At 34.8% G+C, this 23,799-nt stretch overlaps 2 protein-coding genes across 8 annotated transcripts; one reads left to right on the top strand and one right to left on the bottom strand.

The window, feature by feature from the left end:
• Window positions 1-1,935: 1,935 nt before the first annotated feature.
• Window positions 1,936-23,046, top strand: LOC142527185 (uncharacterized). 7 transcript variants are annotated; one of them, XM_075631918.1, is made up of 12 exons: window positions 16,233-16,352; window positions 16,422-16,505; window positions 16,887-17,016; window positions 17,126-17,186; window positions 17,926-17,996; window positions 18,338-18,402; window positions 18,577-18,621; window positions 18,708-18,788; window positions 18,962-19,029; window positions 22,205-22,253; window positions 22,358-22,518; window positions 22,691-23,046. In XM_075631918.1, the coding sequence occupies exons 3-12, from the start codon at window positions 16,908-16,910 to the stop codon at window positions 22,758-22,760; spliced, it is 780 nt and encodes a 259-aa protein (XP_075488033.1). In that variant the 5' UTR covers window positions 16,233-16,352; window positions 16,422-16,505; window positions 16,887-16,907; the 3' UTR covers window positions 22,761-23,046. The 7 variants fall into 7 exon arrangements, with proteins under 7 accessions (XP_075488037.1, XP_075488031.1, XP_075488034.1 ...); XM_075631922.1 differs by lacking the exons at window positions 16,233-16,352; window positions 16,422-16,505 and adding an exon at window positions 1,936-1,959; XM_075631916.1 differs by lacking the exons at window positions 16,233-16,352; window positions 16,422-16,505 and adding an exon at window positions 8,201-8,360 and having other exon boundaries at window positions 16,895-17,016.
• LOC142526093 (uncharacterized) lies at window positions 2,876-7,505 on the bottom strand. Its single transcript, XM_075630363.1, has 7 exons — window positions 7,477-7,505; window positions 6,713-7,081; window positions 6,425-6,582; window positions 5,188-5,334; window positions 4,801-4,967; window positions 4,219-4,275; window positions 2,876-3,755 (listed from the first exon to the last, which is right to left on the bottom strand). Exons 1-7 carry the CDS (start codon window positions 7,503-7,505, stop codon window positions 3,549-3,551), a joined length of 1,134 nt encoding a protein of 377 aa, XP_075486478.1. The 3' UTR covers window positions 2,876-3,548.
• Window positions 23,047-23,799: the final 753 nt, after the last annotated feature.

Raw genomic sequence — 23,799 nt, forward strand, 5'->3', positions numbered from 1 at the left:
TCCATCTCCCATAGATTTTAAGAAAACATTTCTACAAGTATAAAAAATACATATAAATTTCGAAAAGATAAGTTAATAACGTAAAATATGGCACATTTGCTCACACTATTTTCACTTGAATATCACATTTGATCTTGCTTACTGAATAATTTGAATGTATAAATTGTTGGACAGAAACAATAAAGCTTCCAAAAGAATCAAATCCAACATGGAAATAATAGAACTAATTAAACCAACCGAACTTAAAATATATCAAAACAACTCTACTACCAAAATGCAGCTTGTCCAATCTACATGGTTTAATAAAAAAACACATAAATGAAACTAAACTGGTCAATTTCTTTGAAACAAGTACACAATTTACCAGAAAGCAATCAAATTGATATCAAATAAACATAGATATCGTTTACCTAATTAAAAAAGAATTCACAACTACTGTAAATCAAGGAATCATGTTTAGAAATCAAGAAAGAAACATTAAACCGTAAGACCTAAAGAAGCCCGAGTGAACTAAACAAACATTTAAATATAACAAAGCGATATAGTGATGTTGCTTATGAGTAGATGCGTACAAGTAGACATAAAGTCTCGATAGGGGATGAGACAAAGGACTGAATGCAAATATTTCATTTAAATAGGGGATTAAATGTCACCTCATTTTATGTACATTCACTACAAAAAAGGTCGGCATCCTATCGTGATTAAACCGTCGCCTAATAAATTAAAAACCGTCGCTACGTTATTCAAAACCCGTCGCTAACAAAGCGACAGTTATTCAAAAACCGTCGCGAAACTAGCGACAGTTTTTGCAAACTCGTCGCTAATTTGCGACCGTAGGATAAACCCGTCGCCATTTTGTGCGACGGGATTTTTGACCGTCGCTTTTGGCGACGTTAAAAATTAAGTCCGTCGCCATATTAGGCGACGAGTTTTTTATCCGTTGCCATGTGTGACGGTATACATAGAGACCGTCGCAATATAAGGCGACAGTATTTTTAAAACGAGACCGTCGCAATACAAGGCGACAATATTTTTAAAACGAGACCGTCGCAATAGAAGGCGACAATATTTTTTATCCGTTGCCAATAGCGATCTGTGTTAGCGAACATTTTTCTAAAACCGTGGCTACGAATTTTTTCTTACTCGCCCCCCACCTACACCACGTAAGTTTATGAAATTTCGTTATTCACATTAACGTTACATTAAGAAAAATCGATATGATTCATTTTTTATAGGTGTGGGTCGATGACCAGCACCTTATATCAAGTTGAGATGGCTCCGAATCGACGTGTTGGGTCATCGGGTGTCAGTCAGTCATCGGAGAACGCCATACTGAGAGATCCCAGTCACCGTATCCATGTTTTTTTCTGATTTTTTTACGACATTTGTACCAAACACTTGTATTATTATTTGTAGATTAGTAATATGATTACATTTCTTAAATGTTGTTGTTAATTTTTTTTTCAATTATACTTGACAAAATATATTTTTATATAACTACGTATTTAAGGGGATTTTTTGAAAAGCAAAGGCGCTGAATTTGGCGACGACTTTTTCGACCGTCGCCAATAACGACGGTTTTCCTTAAACCGTCGTCGATCCTGATCGGCGACGGTTTCCAAGCAATCGTCGCCAATAGCGACGGTTTTGTTAAACTGTCGTCGATAAAGTGGCGACGGTTTTAAAAAAACCGTCGCCAATAGCGACGGTTTAAATCTTAACCGTCGCTAGTGCCCACGGTTTTTGTAAAAACCGTCGCTATGGTTCTATATATATACCGAGGTTTGCGAACATTTTTTCAGCGATTTGCGCCTTTTTTCTCTGGGAGTTTAAGGTATATCAATTTTTTTCAAGTTTCTTTTTTTTTGTACTAACATTTTTTCGTATTAATTTTGTAGATTTGCTCGTCGGTGTGATCTTTCAACGTTACGTAGATCTGCATATCTTCGTGCACGTCAGGTTTTTAAAAGTGTTTTTTTTTACAGAAAATCTAATATTTTATTTTTGCGTAGTATTTTTTTTATGAAATTTTGCGTAGTATTTGGATTAAATACCGTCGCTTCATGAATGTACGGTTTTTTTTAAAAAAAACGTCGCTTGTTATAGCGGTTTTCAACACAAATAAGCGACGGTTTTGACAAAACCGTTGCTTATTAGAGCGACGGCTTTTGACAAAACCGTCGCTTATTGTAGCGACAGTGTTTGGCAAAACCGTTGCTTATTTTAGCGACGGTTTGTTTATAACCGTCGCTTTTGTTAGCGACGGTGTATATTTGAACCGTCGCTACACTAAGCGACTGTGTTCTTAAAGAAACCGTCGCCATAGTAACGACGGTTATTTAGAAACTGTCGCTATACAAGGCGACGGGACTTCCTGTGACAGACATGTAAACCGTCGTTAAAACCGTCGCCATACCCTTGTAGCGACGGTTTTGACCGTCGCTAACTTTTTTTTTTTTGTAGTGATTAGTAAAACTTAAAAATACCGACCAACCAAAAATGAAGCAACTCTAAGGAATAAGGACAACAAAAGGGAAGCATGCCAAGATATCAGAAACCCCAAGCAAGAGCAAGATAAAAGCAAATGGAAGAATGTTAAAGTGAGCAAAACAACCGAGGCAAAAAAAAATTTCGTTAAATTGAGTGATGCATTAAGAGTGTCAATTTTTTGTTTCAAGAAAAGCGAGAGAATTTTTACTAATCCATTGACACAAATAGTTCATGGGCGAAAATTCGTGCTTGCATTTATCATTGCACACAGCTTTCCTGGCAAAAGAAAAGGAAGGAAAATCCAACTTTAGTTCATGTAATGTTCACAATGGATGTTGTTTGCAATTTCTCTTACCCCGTACATACTTATATGCTTTATTACCTAACATGCTTTATTACCTAACGCTTAACATACTTGTTATGTTATAAATTTTCGATATCCATCCTTTGCTAACTACAAATTCAGTATGTGAACCAAGTTCAGTAGAAAACAATCTTTACTATACATGTATTGAATATGAACAATATAACTATCTATTTCAGAAAGATGTGAAATAACTAAATGGAAGCGTTTACTCAAGTCCAATATAGGACATCCTACGAAAAATGCCGAACATGAAATCAAAAATATTGCTCCTACTAAACTATGCAACAGGCATTGAGACAATCCTAAATACCAACGAACTTCATCAAAACAACCATGTACATTAAATGAATAATAAAATATTTATCTTATGTCATCGAAAATGCTTAGTCGTTATACATGTGCGTAAACGTATTAAAAACTTTAGATTAATATGAGCTCCAAACAATTTTTATTCATATACTTTTATCTCTTTTATTAGACATCATTGTTATCTTTTTTATTCAGCTGTCTTATAAATTAATATTAACTCTCATGTTTATATGTCATAAAAAACCTTAAGTTTCAAAATTCATAAATCCATCAACTAAATTCAAAAAAAAAAGAAGTTAAAACATATTGAAATCATGTCTACATTAACATTTTTTCAAATTTCTTTGATTAACCTAAATTTTTTTGTGCTCTTATTGATTGTTTAATGGCTCATATTGCAACTTATATTTAAGTTAAATAAATTGAAATAAAAATGGCAAGTAATCTGCAGTAAAGAAAATGGCAAGTAATCTACAATAAAGAAATAGACAAGAACTAACCTACACTTGAAAATGATCCGGATTCCAGATCCAGATCCCCGATCACTGATAACTCCAGGGTGTCTTGGTCCAGAAACTACTTTGTTCAACTGTGAAAATATAACTGAGGCAAATGAAAAAACAGCACAAGCAATAATATGCATAGACAAAACAATTAAAAAGGAAGTTTCTTCAATTTTCAGTTTCACTGAAGGTACTTTTCAATAAAAATTTTTTACCAGATTTATCTGTAGAGTGATTTCGGTAATCCATGGTTTTCTTTTGATTTTGCTTACCCAAAAATATACCTTTTTGACTTTGACAATGCCCGATGCATTTACTGTCTAGTCAAATTCAACCAGACAGGAGTTTCTCAATCATCCTGTTCTATGGTTGTTTTCTTTTCTTTAGTCACACTCATGGTTCTCAATATTCGAAAAAGATACGGAGTTACAAATTTATGTGCATGCACAAAAAAAAAAAACAGAGAGAAGATCCAATACACACATGCACCTCTCCTGCAATTTTAGTTTCTTATTTGGCTTGACAAATTTTGGTTATAAGGCAGCTAACTTTGGCAAATGTAGTAGCCAAATCATCCATATCAGATAATGATCCAAATCCTGATCCCTGGGAAATGTAAATAAAGTTCAATCAGTAACCAATCACTCAGCGCAAATAACTGCCACAACAAACACTATCACAAATATTAGCGCAAAATATAGCATCCATGCATACAAATGCAACACATCAAGATGATGAAAAGTGTATAAGAGTCGAGGACGAAAGGCTAGCCGTTATTGAATAGATTGTGAAATTTATGTGAGATCAATACCAAGGATCAAATGAATGGCTTACTCTGCCTGTAATTCTAGCAGCAAGGAGAAAGCGTGGGATAGTCAGTTAATTAATAAATTATGCATCTGCAGTATGGCGTGATGTTAGAAAAATGAAGTGATCAGCCGCAAGCTATTGATTTAGTGTAGCATGTGCAAAATCAAGACGACCTTAGTACAGAATATATATGATTGCATACGTCTTTAGAGTTTCTAAACACGAAATTCTTCACATGCCGAACACCGAGAATGAAATCCAAATCTATGAATGGCTAAAATCCTTCAGTCCATACAAATAATATGCATCTATTTCATTCACCTCATCTTTATCAAAAAAATGATACTCGTGCAACTCCACATCACCACCAAATCCACCACCAATCACTGGAACACCAGCTTCCTCATCTTCCAAACCCCCTATTTCCACATCAACGACTACAGCGTTTCCAAAAAAGGCATACTTGGACACATCAAACAGCGCGCTATCTGCACCACAAATAATCAAAAACCAATCCATGATCAGCAAACTGCAGCAGTAAATCCAGCAAGCTTAAAACCAATTATCTTCAAACCAAAACCAAACATATGCATAAAATAGTCCTAAAAGGGGACTTCTTTCAAATAACAAATCACATGGATATGGATAAAGAGAAAAAGAGGATCGTTGTAGATAAGGGAAAAAAAAGCTGGGAAGCTTAGCGCAAACCAGAGATGGAGCTGCTTGAAGTGTCGGAGAAGTCAGTAGAATCTTTTTCACCGGATCTCTCCATAATCAATAAATCAACAAGAAAAGCTAAAACCGAACATTGCAACCAAATCCCTCCTCCTTTCCTTCCAATTCGCAACTGTAATTCTGGAATAGTCTAGGGTTTAGAAGGAGAAGGAGCTAACATGGCTAGTTGTCGCCTGTATGGAAAACGAAAACTTCAAAGAAGAATGAGCATATTGTATATATTGTAATGCTTATATCCTTTTCGTTGGATGCACGTTATGGAATAACCAAATGCTAGCAAATGAAACGCTTAGATGAGTGGCAATGCGTCATTACCTTCAAATAAATTATAGGATGTGCGACTGTGCAGTGTGAACGTTAGTGCAGCATATATCATGCATAGGAATATCAATAGAATAAAAATATTTTTTTACACGATGTATTTTTTATATAAAGTAAAATCAAATAATTGGTTTACTAATCAATAAAGTTAACTAATAATTACAGCAACCCAACATTACTCAATTTTTATCAGCCACAAATAAACATTTTCGATTACGTGAGTAATGTAACATGTAATTTTTTCACCGAAAGCAAATATTGTGCCTAATATCCTACGTTCGTAATTTTTTATTTTCTCCCCTCAATTAATCATGCATGAGTACATACTCTACAGAATATAAACACACTTGCATTGCAAATCAACGAAATATTTTTTAATTAAATCAAATATGGGTAGCAGTGGTTTCGTGGGAAGAAGGCTTATATCTCCTAATAAACCTTGGATGAGCTACGATGTGGTACGGTGCCCATGAATGATTCTAAAGGAAGAAGGCATACATGAAAACAGAGGAGAGTATTATTCAACTTTGGGTAGTGGTGAGCTTGCGATAAGAAGTCTTAACTCTCCCAACAAACCTTGACCGGGCCCACAATGTAGTACAGGAGTTTAACATCTCTGTTATGGCTTCATGGGCTCATACATACGTTGCAGCACATGCACATAAAATATTGATTTGAAATTTGGTAGGAAGAAGAACATGATTTCAGCTTAATTGTTTTTTTTAGCACACATGAATGGTTTTTGCCCCGTCAACGGTAGACAAATGTGCACAGATTGTAATTTACTCATAAATAAAAGACATGGGAAAAGGGTAAAGGAGCTGGGCGATTTGAGAGAAAACAACTCTAAAAGAAAGGCACACAAAAGGAGGAGGAGAAGAGAATGAACCAAAGAGACGCAAGGAGACAATCGATCTGCAGAAGTAGAGGAAGCACACAGTAGAGGTGATGGCAAGGCGTTGGAGAAGAAACACAGTGGAGTCGTAGGCGCTGGAGAAAGGAGGTTCCGAGAAAGCAGGTCGCCAAGCCTTTTTCGGAAGCCGATCTCTGAAATGAGGGAAAGAGAGAAGCAACTCATAAATAAACGACATGGAGAAAGGGTAAAGAAGCTGAATGATAAAGTAGGAGACAACTCAAAAAAAAAGGCACACGAGAGAAGGAGGAGAAGAGATCGAACCGAAGAGTCGCAAGGAGCCAACCGATCTGCAGAAGTAGAGGAAGCGCACGGTAGAGGTGGCGTCGCGGAGCTGGAGAAGAAGCGCAGTGGAGTCGGAACCAATGCGCTGGAGAAAGGAGGTTTCGGAAAACGCACGTCGCCGAGCCTTTTTCGGAAGCTGATATCTGAAATGCGGGTAAGAAAGAAGCAAAGGAAAGATGAAAGAGGAAGAGGAGATAGGGAAAGTGTAACCGGCAGAGAGAGGGCGAGGTGGGAGAAAGAGCGCAGTACACGTCTTTTTGGCCTTGGGTACTGATGTTGTGCACGTGACACGTGTAAGGAGACTCACCTGTGACCGGACGGAAATTGGCCAAACGTAAATTATTCCCGCTTTATAGTAAGTAGATATGGGGGGAATTTAAATTTATGGGTTTTCTCTAAATCTACTTACAAATATATCTCATGGACAAAATCATATTATACTATGTTGTCTTTTTTTTTTTTTTTTTTTTTATGGATTTTCAGTTCAACATAACAATTTTGGGCTCACAATCAATTTTACGGTAAAAATAAGATGATAAAAATTTGTGTGAGACGGTTTCACGGGTCGTATTTTGTGAGACGGATCTTTATTTGGGTTATCCATGAAAAAGTATTATTTTTTATGCTAAGAGTATTACTTTTATTGTTAATATCGGTAGGACTGACCTGTCTCACGGATTCTAATCCGTGAGACGGTCTCACATGAGACCAATTCAAATAAGATATATTGGAAGACAGTACACAGATCTTTATTTGTGAAACGGATCAACATTACTTATATTTACACTATCTCACAGGAGTTTTTATGAATTTTATAACTCTTCTATTGGTTTAGCAATCAAAATGTTAAATTGATATATACGTGGTCGAAAATAAGTTCTTAATGGATGTATTCCTTTTGTTATATTTTGATTGATAAGTATATTATAAGTAGAACTTGTATTTAGTTTATGAAAATTTATGAAAAATAATAATTTAAAATAAGAAAAGATTTTAAAATACGAGAGAAATAATTTTTTAATCGGTATATATTTTTTGTATGTTAAGAATATTTTTTTCTTAATATATCAAATATAAATCTATATTATAGATCACAATTTAATAGACACTAGTTATTATGCACACGCATCGCGTGTGTACAATTTTTTTATATCTTTATCGATTGACTAAAGTGCAATTTGACAATTTATGAAGTGACTAAATTGATATTTGAATTATTTGAATAACAAAAATAAAAAATAAAAGTGTGTGTTGAAATTTAAAAAAAAAACAAAAAAAAAAGTGTAATATTAGTATCACATAAGGGTAAAATTGGAAAAAAATGTTGGTGTCTTCTTAAGTAGTTACTATCATGTGCTCAATCTTAATAAAATAGAATATTTATATATTTTTGAATTGAAAATAATTAAATTTTATAAAAAAATTACATTAATGAGATTGAAAATTTTAATATGCTCAAACTAGTAATTAATAAAATTTTAAGGAAAAAAATATCCCAGGCTTTTCTGAGCGGCCGAGGACTGAGGTTGGTTCTCTTTGTAAAATTTCCGGCGGAAACGGTGGCGGTGGCCGCGACGCAACAGCGCAAAGCTGCCAAAAAGTGGACGTCAGCAACAGATCGGAGGAGGTTTTCTTTCAAACTATGAACGATCATGCCCTTTTTATAATAATGTTGGTGGCTTTTGTGAGCATTCTGTTTACTGTTGATTAGGAAGTTCTTTTGTATTCCTGACATTGTCAATGTATTCCTTTGTTTCCAAATGTCTACGATGTGTTATAGTTTGTGCCTGCATCGTTTTACCTGCTCTATTCTTCAATTGCCACAAACTCGTTTATTTATTACTTTATTATTATACCTTGTTAACTGGAGCGTTGTGTTGTTGGGAGCTTCAAGAGCGGAGCACGCGTCCAATTACTCTTTCTAGGGAATTTGGTGAAAATGTTGTTGAGGTTCGTCAGATTTCTTAAAGAGTAGGAGTAGCTTCATTCTGAAACTCGTCTTTCCATTTCCCATAAGATTATTAAATGTGGATCCCGAGTGAGTTTGTTAACTATATCAAACAGAATCGAAAAATCGAAAAATAGAAAGATGAGTTTCAGTGTAATATCCCCCTCTATGTTCATTGTTAATACATGCTAGTGGATGGTTTTGTGCTTGGTAACATGGGTAGTTGCGTAGATTGAGTTAGAGCTTTGAGGGGTAAAATGATTCAGCTCCGTTGCAAAATCGGCATGACCACGGTCAATTAGTGAGGTTAGGCTCAACCTACACATGCTATGGGTGCTCAGTCAGACTGTAAGGCGGGATTCAAAAGTCAGAAGTTGTTTATGAATAGATAGAAGTACGAAGAAAAGGCGATTCTTTTGAGGTAATGTCTTATTTTGGAATAAGGAGGATGCCTGCAAGTTATTTGTATCGTAGATTTATGCTGTAAATGTATTATTATATATGATAACTAGAAAAAACATACGTCTTAGAATTTAAAAATGTATATATCAGGGGGGTTGAAACTAACAGCTGAGGTCTTGCAAAGGTCTTAGACTTGTCTTTATAAATGCTTTTTCTATTTTAGAATTAGATCTATGGTTCTGAAAAATTAATCCAAATATAAAATGTGTCATAATGTTAGAGAACTTTAATGATAGAAAGAATTTTAAAGATTTAGTTTAGCTTAACTTATGTATTTTGGAATAGGTTCAATTGGACAAATAATTGCACTATTCTTCTACCCTGTTTCATAAATTTTGTTGTAAGGCTGTAAGCTTTCTTCCCTTCTCAAAAAACTTGTGTATACAAGGTGATAATTTTTCCTCTTCCACATTATATTAGAGTGCATTTGGATAGATAAGCTATTTCCAAAAAAATTTATTGTTTAGAAAACATTTGGATAGATAGCTGTTTCAAAAAATTATGTATACTATTGTTTGAAAAATGTGATGTTTGGTAGGGCTCATAATCTTTAAAAAGGCGTAAAAAAAACCAGTCCTTAAAATGTTGCTTTTAGAGGTTCAGTTCAATTTCTGTTTAAAAATAAAAACCGTTCATTTTCACTATTATGCAAAAATACTTGAAAAAACCTTGCTTTAAATGTTTTTGAAGTCGAGTTCTTTTGTGTCCAAACTTCTGTTTAATATGTGTTTACAAGGTGTACTATATTTTCTTATACGCATATAACTGGGACACGTTCATCAAGGCTCTAGTCTACGTTAGATGAATTTTTAACTTTTCATTGAATTCATTAGTTTTCTGTAAATGAAATGAGATGATTTTCATTTTGGAAAGTTACTTAAGCGTGAACGTTTAATATCATAACAAAAGTAAGAACTGCTAAAGAAATTTGCTATTATTGTCTGACAATTTTGGTGTGAAGCAATTTTATCATAGAAATCCGGAAAATTACTTAAGCGTGAACGTTAAATATTTTTAGAAAATATACTTCAAAATTGACTTCGGACATATAATATGGAGTCACTATTTCAATATCCGAAGATTCCTCCATCCATGTCTCCTGACTTAATTTATTCCCTTTAGTTCACATCATTCTGAATAATTGGAATCTGATTCTCCATGAGCATGGTATAAGCATTGATTATATAAATTTATATTTTTACTGGAGTTGAATGAAAAAATTCATCAATGTTGGAATATATTTGATAGAAAGCAACAAATTCTGGCATCATCCCTGAGCATGATATAACCATTGATGGTATGAAAATTTGGATTCTTCACTGGAGTTGAATAAGACAAGTGCTTCTGTGTTGGAACATATTTGTTGGGAAGCAACAGACTTCCGCTTTGATTTGCATAATTATTACTTGTTATGGCTTTTGGTACAGCTCTAGTCTCTCGATTATATGTGTGTGGTGTGTGTCTACACACACACACACACACACATATAATGTACTACCATGAATAGTAAGGGATTTAGAAGGTGTGATGAAAAAGGACAATTTATAGGTTATATTCTACAAGTTACATTCAAAACACTTGAAAGAACTGAAGAATTAGAGCCTGAAAGGAAATTCTGTGAAAGTTTAATGCAAAAATCAACATGTTACTTGGTTTTCTGAGGCCTCTTTTGATGCACATCAACAATATCCATTATTCAAGCCCCACAGAGCTTGCGTGTCATGGGGTTCGGTGCTGTGGAGACCTTACAAGTTACATTCTACCAAAGCTTGCTATTATCTTATTGTTGGGGGCTCAGAATCTCTTCTCTACTAGGGATCGATTTTACCTTTTGTTCTGGACAAAGGATGCATTCTATGCAACATACACTACAAAAAAATTAGGTGTAAAAACCGTCGTTATTTAAAAATTGCGACGATTTTAATAAAACCGTCGCTAAAACCGTCGCAAATTTTCTATAAATATGGCCATATTCGGTTCATTTTTCTCCATTCTTGGTAAATTTCTGAGTGTTGGTTAAGATCATGAATTTTGTTAGCTTGTAGTGCAGGTCATTTTCCAGTTGATTTTTTTGCGCATGCATAGTGCTCCGGCGTCTTCCACGGTCAGATTGCAAGTTTGTTGTAGATTTATACATAGTTTAATTTGCTTTTATTGCATGTTATTTAGAAATTAAATAATATATATTAAATATACGTGTCAAAAAAAAAAAAAAAATTTTTGCTAGTGTTAGGACGAGCTGAGTTCCATACCCTCATCGCCCTTGGGAGTGACTTTGGCCGAGCTGAGCCCATAGTAGCGCAAGAGGTCCTCAGCTAGAAGGGTGGGGGTATGGAAACGCCGACCCCGGATGGCCCCGAAGGGCCCCAGAAAAGCCTCACTCTTACGGAAGCCCGAGATGGGACAGGGGAGCTCAGGGAGAGCAACCCTCCATTGGGAACAGATGTCCCACTGATCGGAGGGTTGAACAAAGAAGAAGTGGTTCTTCCAATATTTGTTAGAACTCGGGGCCCCCTCAAAGAACTGACAGTTTGGCCGAGCTGAGAAGTAGAAGGGACCCTCTTCTGACCTCTTAGGGAGGTAGAAGTGGGAGAAGGAAATAGGGTCAACTTCGAAACCTAAGGCTTTGAAAAGAACTACATAATTACACAAGGTACGGAAGGCGTTGGGGGTAAACTGGCCGAGGTGAATTTGGTAGAATTGGCTGAGCTTTTGGAAGAAAGGGGGTAGAGGGAATCGAAGTCCACCCTCTAGTTGGTCCTGATAGAAAGTGTAATAGCCAGGAGGGGGGTTGTTCGCCCTCTCCTCGGAGTGAGGGAATATAAAATTATAATCAGAGGGGGCATAAGAGAGAGCTCGGATGCGAGGCTCATCCGAGGCATCCAGCCACGAAGGGTGGAGCTCGAACCAAGGATCAGACTTCCTGATCGGCTCCACGGGGTGGCTGAGACTGAGCTGGTTCAGGGCTGCGCCATCATCACCAGTAACAAACCGGGGGTTGACCCCCGGAGCCTCGGGACACGCACCTGACCCCGAGACGACCTCCGTGTGGGGATCATACTGATCCACCTCTCGGAAGATCCCTTCGGAGGTCGACAGGGAAGAACGATTGGGGGAGACCATAATAAAAATACCTATTGAGGATTGGGAGAGCTAGAATAAGTAGGAAAAGGATAATTCCTTTGGGGGGTCAGAGCCGAGGTGAGGGGATCGAAATGTAAAGTTTGATCGAGTGGGATTTGGATGGTATTTATAGAGGGACCTTGAGAAGATCGGACCATCGATTTCGGGCGACGTGGACGGCTTGGATCTTCTCGAGAAACGTGCAACTAGCCGTTGGCTTGACAGGTGGCAGTGACGGTTCATATTTAGGTCGGGAGCCTAAAGGGCTAAAAATGACGCGCCTCAGCCCTTCACAAAGCTCAGAACAGGTCATAGAATGACTAATCCAATGTGGCTAGGGACCGCGGGTCTCAGCTCAGCTCAAACAGAAATATGTCAACTCAGCACAGCAAAGAGCCTTACCTAGCAGAACGGTTCAGTTAGAAAATTCATCTGACAGCCCATGACAGTCAAAGAAGCCAAAGACTCAGCTCGGCTAGAGGTTTTGCCCCTCACATCAGGACAACCAGCACGTTATCACGAAAGATCAGCACAGCCTAAAAACTTCTAAGCTCAGTATAGCCAAGGGCCACCGAAAGCTCACGCAACCACGAGCCTCTGGTTTGTAACATCAGCTCACCCAGTCACTCGGTCATCTTAATCTCAGCACGGTTCAATGGTTTTGAGCTCAAAGTAATCATAGGCCACCGAGAGCTCATACAACTACGAGCTTCTGGTTTTCAACCTCAGCTCGACTTGAGGGGGGGACTCGTGATACCCCCGGATGGAGGATGGGCTCGGCCCACTCTCGATGGCCCATTTCGTTGGAAGCCCAGTACTCAGAAGAGCGGAGGAGGTCATCCCAGCCGACCTCCCATATCAGCAGTTCCGTCGGACACCTCGAAATCAAGAAACACAAACAAGAGTGTTAGAAGGGGGCCGGAAGGTTGTTCCGGCGTAGCCCCTCCGACGCTGTTGTTCTCCTATAAATACCAGGTTCCGTTCATTGTTTTAATTCATTCATATATTCACATTCTCTCAACACGCACATTACTCTCTCATATTTATGTCGGGAGCCTACAGGGCTAAAAATGACACGCCTCAGCCCTTCACAAAGCTCAGAACAGGTCATAGAATGACTAATCCAATGTGGCTAGGGACCGCGGGTCCTTACCTAGCAGAACGGTTCAGTTAGGAAATTCATCTGACAGCCCAGGACAGTCAAAGAAGCCAAAGACTCAGCTCGGCTAGAGGTTTTGCCCCTCACATCAGGACAACCAGCACGTTATCACGAAAGATCAGCACAGCCTAAAAACTTCTAAGCTCAGTATAGCCAAGGGCCACCGAAAGCTTGGCCACCGAAAGCTCACGCAACCACGAGCCTCTGGTTTGTAACGTCAGCTCACCAACTAGAGGGTGGACTTCGATTCCCTCTACCCTCCCTTTCTTCCAAAAGCTCAGCCAATTCTACCAAATTCACCTCGGCCAGTTTACCCCCAACGCCTTCCATACCTTGTGTAATTATGTAGTTCTTTTCAAAGCCTTAGGTTTCGAAGTTGACCCTATTTCCTTCTCCCACTTCTACCTCCCTAAGAGGTCAGAAGAGGGTCCCTTCTACTTCTCAGCTCGGCCAAACTGTCAGTTCTTTGAGGGGGCCCCGAGTTTTAACAAATATTGGAAGAACCACTTCTTCTTTGTTCAACCCTCCGATCAGTGGGACATCTGTTCCCAATGGAGGGTTGCTCTCCCTGAGCTCCCCTGTCCCATCTCGGGCTTCCGTAAGAGTGAGGCTTTTCTGGGGCCCTTCGGGGCCATCCGGGGTCGGTGTTTCCATACCCCCACCCTTCTAGCTGAGGACCTCTTGCGCTACTATGGGCTCAGCTCGGCCAAAGTCACTCCCAAGGGCGATGAGGGTATGGAACTCAGCTCGTCCTAACACTAGCAAAATTTTTTTTTTTTTTTTTGACACGTATATTTATTATAGATCTGACTTCCCCTTTATTTTTTACTTGTGTTATTAAACTATTATATAATTTAAATGTTCAATTAATTGTCAACGTTAAAATTATTAAATTTGCATACTTATGTTGTTGAATGAGAACTAAAAAGTTCATATATTAATATTTTTAATTAATGAGTAAATGATAGCGATTCAGTAAAATACATCTTATTCAGTTAACATATGTTGTAAACAAATCAAATTGAATAAATATTTTACGAATTTCCAAATTATTGACATTTTATGGGCTGTGATGGATAGACAAGCCATCTTGAATTATTGATTCTCGATTTCAGAAAGTGGGAAACACATCGAGAAAATTAGAATATTGCTTTAGGAAGCTTCCGAATTAATGCATCTCTTGGTTGTACGTCACCTGTTGGTCAACTCTTTCCGGATGATACGAATAAAGGATTGAAGGATCCAATTGCATTGACCCCTCTTATTTCAATAATATTTATTTTGATATTGAAAATTTTATTAAAATCATTATTATTGACCCCTTCTATAAAAAATGGAAGGGGGTCAAAACTCTAAATTGAATATAATTTCCACATAATTTTAATTCGAATCAACATTTTAAAAGGCTATTGTTTTATTTATAAATTACGATTAAATTGTTGAGGAAAAACAATATATTTAGGACAATTAAAATTTTCTCACAAATTGGTCCAAATTTTTTCTCGAATGTCCTGAAAATTGTTCATGGCACTAAATCAAGTATGATTCATGTCATACAATGGTTTCTCTATTTCGATATTACAAGTTGTTTTGCTTCTCTCCATCATATTAATTCGTTTTTCTTATGTCGATTTGATTTCATTAAATATTAATGTCCAAAGGAAATTGTGTGATTATTTTTAAATTGCGGTATATCTCTTTTATTATCCGTACTGTACTATAAGATATGAGTTGAGTTCAATCTATCCTTTGGTATCATATCCATCCATGGTATATCCAACTATTAGTAATTATTCTTGTTATGTTATGGGAGTCACATATATTCATAATAGTATGATAATGTATACTTTGAGCTCAAGCTTTCATGGATTTGCTTTGCTTTTGGTCTTTATCCAAAATGTCTCGTACCAATAGAGATATTCTTACATCTGATTAACTCATGGTCATCCACTTATATTTCCAATATGAGACTTTAGTTGTATTCTCAACAATCATAATCCTCTCCTCAAACAAAAGACCACAATTCTTCTCATGGTCCAGATATCCCCTCAATCACGTCTGTCCATCCTCGAGATAATACTTGGAGCATTGCCTGCACCGATCTCATCACAGATTTATTGAGAGTCCTCATCTGATTCGTTTAAATATATGAGGAATCCACACACATGGATCGACCTAGACCATGATTATGTTTCCTACATATGGCGTTACTTGTTATGTCATGGAAGTCATATATATCTATAATAGTATGATATTGTTCATTTTAAGCTTAAGACCTTATGAATTTGCTTTTTGACTTTACTCAAAATACCTCATACTAATAGAGATGTCATTCCATCTTTATAAGCACATAGTCTTCTCTATGTGAGATTTATCCTTTTTTGTGAATATCATATATGAGAATGAATGTCAACAATTGGATGTAGTTTCATGATAACCTCTAATTAACCAAAACATATAGGAAAAGATAATGTCATCATGTCATAGATATTTTCTTACTTATTATCGATATGAATTATTTAATTTTTAATACTTATTTTGTAAAATGTGCAGTACCAATATATATATGTATGCATACTCACTTATCATCAAATTATGTAAACAATTTAAATTAACTATCAACATATTTATTTTTCAATGGGTCGACAAAAGGTTTCATATGATGGGCCGAATACTTTTCTTATATCGGGCCATATGTTTAGAGGTGGAATACCCGAACCGGAAATTGTATGATCATGTTCGTTTTCAGTTATCAAATTCAATATCAGAAATTACCCGAAGCTATCCCGATATCGGATCGGGTTCGAGCCCGAATGACAACCCGAGATGTTCGTACCCGGGCGTATGCCCAACCTCTGTGAATCATGATTGCCTGATTTGCTTTCTGCATCGCTTCAGGTTGCTACGCAAGAAAAGAACAGTTACAAGTTACGTCTCCTTTTACTTCAGAAGTTTTCACAGTCAATTTTCCATGCTGAATGAGATTTTTTATTTAGAAATTATCGCTCGAAGACAATAATTCCCTGGTTTTCATCCTTCTCCACAACGGTATTGTACGTAGTAATCCTGGGTTTAAGAACGTATCTTAATTTCTTCAATGAATGTTATTTTTCAACTCTTCACGATTCGTCAATGGCTCTGAATTTAATTGGGTTCAGAGATTTTTAAACGACTTAAATGTTTAAAGCTAATGTGCATTGGAATATGATGAAAGGTTGCAGACTGCAGAGGCTCCAAGATCCAAGGAAAATTTATATAAAGGAAAAGAAAATAATTTGTTATTATCGTCTCAATTTGTATCCATTTCCACTCTTTCCAAGCTTGAATTTTTTACGTTATTGACGGATTTTTTATGTCTATATAATTTCGGGCAATATAGCTCAGTGGATAGTTACTGAAGTGTGTGTCTTCCTTGTTCAAAAATACGTTTCTGTGACAAAATGCTACTGTGTCTTGTCTAGTTTTTCAGTGAGGAGTTGTACATGGCGTGGTTGGTGATTCTATCATCGATACTTGTGCTCTGGGTTGCTTCTCTTTGCAAAATTTTGCACGGAACCCTTTTCGCCTCGAAGGTTACATTTTTAAACGATGGTAATTATAGTTCTCATGTCTGTACATCCAAGCACAAACATGGTCATATTCAATGTCCAGAACCATGTTTTCTGATAATTGTGCTGCATAAAATGTTCTTTGATGGCAGGTGGTGTTATTCGAAGAAGAAATGTTTTGCTGGTTATCGCACACCCTGATGATGAATCTATGTAATGTTGTAATTTCTTATCAGCAAACTTTTCATAAAATTTAACTCGCATCATTATTTAATCCATCCAGTGAAAAAGTAATGGATTTACTACTTCTATTCTTTGATCTATCTATCTATTTTAGATTTAGATAAGTTATTAGTCTATTAAAAAAGAAATACATTTTTAATGTAACACGCTGCTTATTGACTAATTTTCTTCAAAGAGTATGCTAATAATGATGTCTGAACATGAGTTCCAGAATTTTATTCAATTTTTTTATTTTGGGCCTTGATCTATCTATGAGCTTTTTTACTGGAGTTTATTTTGGTTTCACTGTGTTCCAGAAACCATGTCTGCTAATGGTGCTTTCTCAATGGATTTCATATATGCATCTATAGGAGGAAAACATTTTTTAAATTTTCTATTAAAATTCTGGTAATTGTCTTTTAGATTCAATAAAAAAGTCCTTATCAGTAACTAAAAGCAAATTGTTGAAATAGTTAAAGATGGAAAATTCCTTGACGCTAGACCTCGATTTATACCATTATTTCTCTATATCGTTCCCTGGAAATTTTCGACATTCAAAATCATAAAAATTCAAAACATCACTTACCAAACATACCACAATTCTGGGTTTTGAAATTTAAAGAATGCTCTTTTACTGAAAATACTTGTGAAATAGTTGAGCTATTGGATAGAGTTGAGCCAATTGTTGGCAACATCAAGGTTTTAAACGAATTGAACTGTGCTTCTGCAGGTTCTTTGCCCCCACAATCAATTACCTGATTTCAGAGGGGCATAATCTGCATGTGCTTTGCATGTCAACTGGTAATGCTTTTGCTTAATTGGACGAAACATTTTGGTATATTGTTTATTCACCTGAGTATACCCAATTTTCAAATTTTTTTTGTTTGATTTTCTCTTTTTTTTAAAAAAAAAAAAAACTCTTTTTGCGAAGAATACTTAAAAAATTTCAACTTTTTTTGAAAGAAAAAATATTATTTATCTTCAAAACCACATCATATGGAGTATGCTTTTTTAGAAAGGTGGTCCACCTAAATGTGACATTGTTTTTACGTTTATTAACTAATTTGTTACTTCTGGATTTGGATTTTTCCCTAAGAACTGATGTTTTGTATATATTCAGAGTATACTTGCTTCTGTTTTAGGTGATGTTGAGGGCAAGGGAAACATTAGAAAAGAAGAACTTTATCTTGCCTCTGCCATACTCAGGGTGATGTTATCTTTGACTTGATGTTTATAATCTCTACACAAAGTGCCACACACCCTTAGCTTTGGCGGGATTTGTAGCACATGAGTGTGATTTCCTTATGTACTATTATAATGGTCTGTAAACTTCATGTTGTTCCCAATTAACATTCTCATTGATTTCAATATCTTCATGCAGATTCCAGTTCAGCAAGTTAAGATTGTAGACCATCCAGATTTGCAGGTTCTTCTGAATGCTCTAATTAGTTGACATGCATCATCTGCACCATGTTTCTTGGTGTATATCTGACATAACCTTCTTGTGATTAGGACGGCTTTGGTAAAATGTGGAACTGGAATCTTTTAGCAAATATTATTGATGAGGAAACTCGTGCACATTCTATTGACTTGGTCAGATTTGTTTTCACCATTCAATAATTTGTGCAGCAGTACAGTCTACAGCTCCTATTAAATCGCACACTTCATTTTTGGGTCTTTGATGTCTATCTCCTTTTTCACATATTGCTTGTGACTCGAATTTTTTACCGTATGTTCCATAACAGCTCTCAACTCTTTGTTTCTAGATCATTACTTTTGATGATTATGGTGTCTCTGGTCATTGCAACCACCGTGACGTGCATCAAGGAGTACGGTAAGTTTGATTGGAACTCACAAGTTCTTCTCCCATGGAACTTGTATATTTGTCAGCAAAATATAAATATTTCACAGCATTATGACTTGAAACATTCTGTTGGAAAGCTAATTAGTAGAAATTAATTACACGAGAGCAACTGTTTAATCAGTTTTTATGCATGTGAGCAGAACCGAAAATACGTGGCATTATTTTTTTTATTATGGATTGTATCAATTTGCTTGATAATTTTTGTTCAGTTCGAATATGTAAAGCTATCCTAAGCACTAATCCCTGTCAAATTAGTTGCAAGAATAGCTGGTAAATCCACACTTATATATTCTGGTTCCACACATTTTTAAGTTACTAGCATAAAAGCACGTGCATTCGCACGTGAACCCATATTCTAAATAACTAAAGAATAAATTAATAATAAAAATATTTTTAATCTTTGCATAGTGATCCAATCCATCAAACAACATTTCGTTCGAAAAAAGATAGATCAATATAACAATACAAATACAATGATATGAAAAAATTTGAATTGATTAAGCAATATAAGAGTGTACATAGAATTATATGAATATATTTTAATCAATTAAGCAATATAAAAGTGGAAGAAAACATTTTAGTATATGATGTTGATATTTATCTACTCATTACATCAATTAATTGATAAATATGTTCCTAAAATGTAAAAATTACATCTTGAAAATCTAAAATAGTACTTACTTATAATTTTGGAGTAATTAAAAACATGTGACAACAATTTTTCATTTTAAGTTATATTCTAACGTAAATATCGTAAATTCGAATTTTTTCAAAAACCTATATCTTGTTAGTCAAAAAATTATATAAAATAATAATAAAACGTTACATTAGCTAAAGAAAGCTTATGGACACAAATTGTATTTTGAGAAAAAAAAATTAATATATTTAAACACAAGAATTGAAAATAAAGTAAATAAATACTCCATTCACCCCTTCTAAGGATGACAATGGGGCGGGGCGGGGTAAGTTCGGAGATGGGGATAGTAAGCTCGTATTCATTCCGAACTACTTCGGAGATTTTAAAAAATACCCGATCCCGAACCCCAACCCAAAAAAATCGGGGATCTCATCCCTATTTCGGGTTTTCCCCGCAGGGTCCCAAACCTGTGGAGAAAGTTGTCATCCCTAACCCCTTCTTTGCCCTAGATATATTTGCTTAAAGCAGTGATGTAATAGATACATTTGCTAAGGTTCGAAACTATTAACAGAAAATTTGAATTCGTTTTCACTATATATTTATATTTTAAGATGTTTCTTATTATCATTTGAAAAGTAAAATCATGTACATTACTAATGAATTCTATATATATTGGACATTAAAAAGTTAATAAATTTGAATTGGAATAAATTATAATTACTTAAATATAATAATATTTTTCAATTCAATTTATTATTATCATAAGGTTATCAATAAATTAGATTAATATCGTGCCTAACTTCTTCAAATTTTTCTTCTTTTTTTGTTAATTAAAAACAATTAAATTCAACATCACAAAATGGTGATGCATGAGATAATAAATAATAATGAGATAGTAATAACAATGGATAATCAATTCTTATTAATTATTAATCAGGATGGTCAAATCGCGACTCATGATAATAACAAATATTTTAGAGGTGCCAGATGAATGATGATAATGTCATATTTATAATGGTTTAATTTTTTTTTCATATTTTAAAATTTATTATATCATATTAATTTAAGTGATATAATTGTCTTAACTTAATTGTTTTACAATTGTAAATAGATACAATTATATATTTCTCTATACAAATTCAAAGGCATCACAAAGATAGAAATTTAGAATTTTAACATAAAATATAGAAAATTAATTATAGATTATTTTCTCCCTCTCATTTAAATTCTAATTTGTATATATTATTTGCATAACTGGTAATTCTCATTACACCAACCACAAAATCTCTTGTGAGATGATCTCACAGATCAATTTCGTTGATCGAATATCTTATTTGGGTCATCCATGAATAAAATATTACTTTGTATACTAAGAGTGTTACTTTTTTTTTGTAAATATCGGTAGGATTGACCTGTCTCACAGATAAAATTCGTGAGATCGTCTCACAAGAGACTTACTCTACACCAACATAACTTCCAATTTAGTTATGGTAACGTTATACTAAGAATTATTTGTAGGAATATCTTGCTCTCACTCCTTTTTGACTCATTTGTGTCATTTTTAAAACAATTTCATAATAATTTTATCTATGTACCATTTGACTATAATTTTTTTCTTTATATAATAGATACCGTCATTGCTTTTTTTTAGAAAAATAAGCTGAAAAAATATCAATTGTGATAACATATGTGAATAAGTTCAAGATATTTTTTTGTTCAAATTAAGTGTTTATTGATTTTTTTATTTAATGTTTGATTACCTTTTTGTCAATATAATTTTCATAATATACTTGTATGTAAATAACTCTACAAATACAAATAAAATGTCATGTCATTATTGTTATGATTGAGTAATATTTGATAATATATAAATACGAGGAGATTTTAATAAAATAGAATCTATGAGAGTAATTAAAACAATTAGTAATTCAATTTATTTTTATTTATTATCAATATTAGTGGGAAAAAACTAATGAAAAAATCGATTGATTTTCTATATATTTCTTTCTCATTTTAGCAACTGTACAAAAATTTAATTGAAAATAAAATTATTTTTAATCAAAATTTTAAATCAATTTTGTCAAACTATAATTTTAAATCAATTTGAATTGATTAAAAATAATTTTATTTTCAATTCAAATCGTTTTATTTAATTTAAAAGTAATAATGATTGCTAAAAGAATATTCAAAGTGAGTAAAATCTTTAATCCAATGGTGACACTTAAGAGGCTCTAAATGACAATTATGAAAGGATAACATCAATTTTTGAATGAAAGGTTATCAGCAATTTTTGAATATTATTTATAAGGCTCTATATAATGAATATACAACGGTCACATACAAAGATTTTAGTAATAATGATGAGGAAAAGGTGTGAGCAATTTATGTCATTTATTTTGTTGAATTTTGCATGAAGGGTATTATAGACAATGCACAATTAGAAAACATTGTAGATTATCCACACTTTTATAGGTATATAGATATAGATTTCCTTTCCTTGTAATGCAGAAAATTGTTGCAAGTCACCTCAGGAAGACATGTTGAAGTATGGAAACTTGTGAGTTACACTTGCTTGATCTTACTACCGAGTCAGATGGTGAAGACCTGACATTAATGCACAAGAACTTCCTTAACCCTCTGTAACTACGAAATCATTTTCAGGTAAGCATTGGCATAGCACGCAAGTACAGTGGAATAGTCGACATCTGGTTATCCATCTTGTTCTCCAGGTGCCAACAAAATGGACAATATCAATGCTTGCACAACCAAGATCCCGTTAAAAGCTACTCTGCTATGGCGCAACATTCAAGCCAATGGGTTTGGTTAGTACTAAATTATTTCACATCTAATTATTTTTGGGAAAAAAGGATGGATAGTGAGTAGTGTTTCTTGTTTCTTGTTTCTTGTTTCTTGTTTCTTTCCATTTTTGGTTTGTGGTTACTGGTTTAGATACAATATTACTTGCTGTGACTGTTGGGGTCTTTGTATTTGCAGGTTTCGAAAGCTTTTTGTATTATTTTCTAGCTATACATATGTCAACACGCTCAAGAGGGTCAACAAGTAGCTGAACTTAGTATTTGCGAATCAATCAATCATCCCAATGATGGAGTTGTCGTGAATTCGAGTCTCACCGATGCAGGCTTGCACGACTTAAAAAGAAAATTTGCAGCAGAGATTCGAACTCCAATTACTAGTGTTGGATTGTATCATTTCAGGTGATTGCAGGTACATGTATAATTATTTTGTTGCGTATTTAATTTTATAGAAGACAATTAAATTTCAAAACAGAGAGTCACTCGATATGAACTGCAAATAATTTTTCGCCTTGATCACTTGAGTCTTAACTTCATGGAGCTTCACATTCCCATTTTTGGGTACGGACGGATGGTTTAAATATGAGTAATGAATCTAATCGGTTAAACCAAATAAGAGTGAGGAAACTGAAGATGAAAACAAAACTATTTTTTTATAAACCATCAAGAAACTGCACAAGTTTTTACTCAAATTAGACAAATAAGTTACAGAAAAAAAACATGATGTGTTGTCAATGTTAGTAGAAGTCGTGACAAAAACCGAGTGACTCTTCAGAAAACAAGAGGAATTTAAAAATATTAATATTCGAAGCATGAACTTGGATAGCAAAACAAGAAGACAAAATGTTACGTCTTGGCCCATACTAGCGCGACTACACAATTGTTTTTTTTTTTTTTTATATAGGAATTACTTCATATCCGTTCTTATTTTTTACGAAAATTGTGAGCTTATGACGTTATAGAAGTCAATTGTAGTTTATTATAAATTCATTCAAATATATTTTTCTAACCAACGTTAGATATGTGCACCACATCATAGGAAAAAACAAGTTCGAGTACTTCAACGACGATCATGGGGGTGCGACGAAGTGCTTCAAGAAAGCATGTCATGGCACATCACGGATTGTGAAGGCTATGGCTTTGGCTTTCTCCTCTACTGCACTTCATTGGCGTACGGGAACGCCTAGCTCTTTGATGAGAATCCCCTGATTTAGATATGCTAATTTTCACAATTAAATAGTATGTATTTCTTTTGAAGAAAATCTATATTCTTATGATACATTTAAAGTT

The sequence above is a fragment of the Primulina tabacum genome, chromosome 15 (assembly GCF_025594145.1).
Source record: "Primulina tabacum isolate GXHZ01 chromosome 15, ASM2559414v2, whole genome shotgun sequence".
Classification (NCBI taxonomy): Eukaryota; Viridiplantae; Streptophyta; class Magnoliopsida; order Lamiales; family Gesneriaceae; genus Primulina; species Primulina tabacum.

Excerpts from the sequence above, each read along its gene's own strand:
- LOC142527185 (XM_075631922.1), top strand. The coding sequence starts at position 16,908 with ATGGCGTGGTTGGTGATTCTATCATCGATACTTGTGCTCTGGGTTGCT. Across the intron at positions 17,017-17,125 it reads GGTTACATTTTTAAACGATG|GTGGTGTTATTCGAAGAAGA; the intron begins GTAATTATAGTT and ends CTTTGATGGCAG. Across the intron at positions 17,187-17,925 it reads CACCCTGATGATGAATCTAT|GTTCTTTGCCCCCACAATCA; the intron begins GTAATGTTGTAA and ends GTGCTTCTGCAG.
- LOC142526093 (XM_075630363.1), bottom strand. The coding sequence starts at position 7,505 with ATGTTGATCCGTTTCACAAATAAAGATCT. Across the intron at positions 5,335-6,424 it reads TGTCTCCTTGCGTCTCTTTG|AATTACAGTTGCGAATTGGA; the intron begins GTTCATTCTCTT and ends AGACTATTCCAG. Across the intron at positions 3,756-4,218 it reads TGGCTACTACATTTGCCAAA|TTGAACAAAGTAGTTTCTGG; the intron begins GTTAGCTGCCTT and ends ATATTTTCACAG.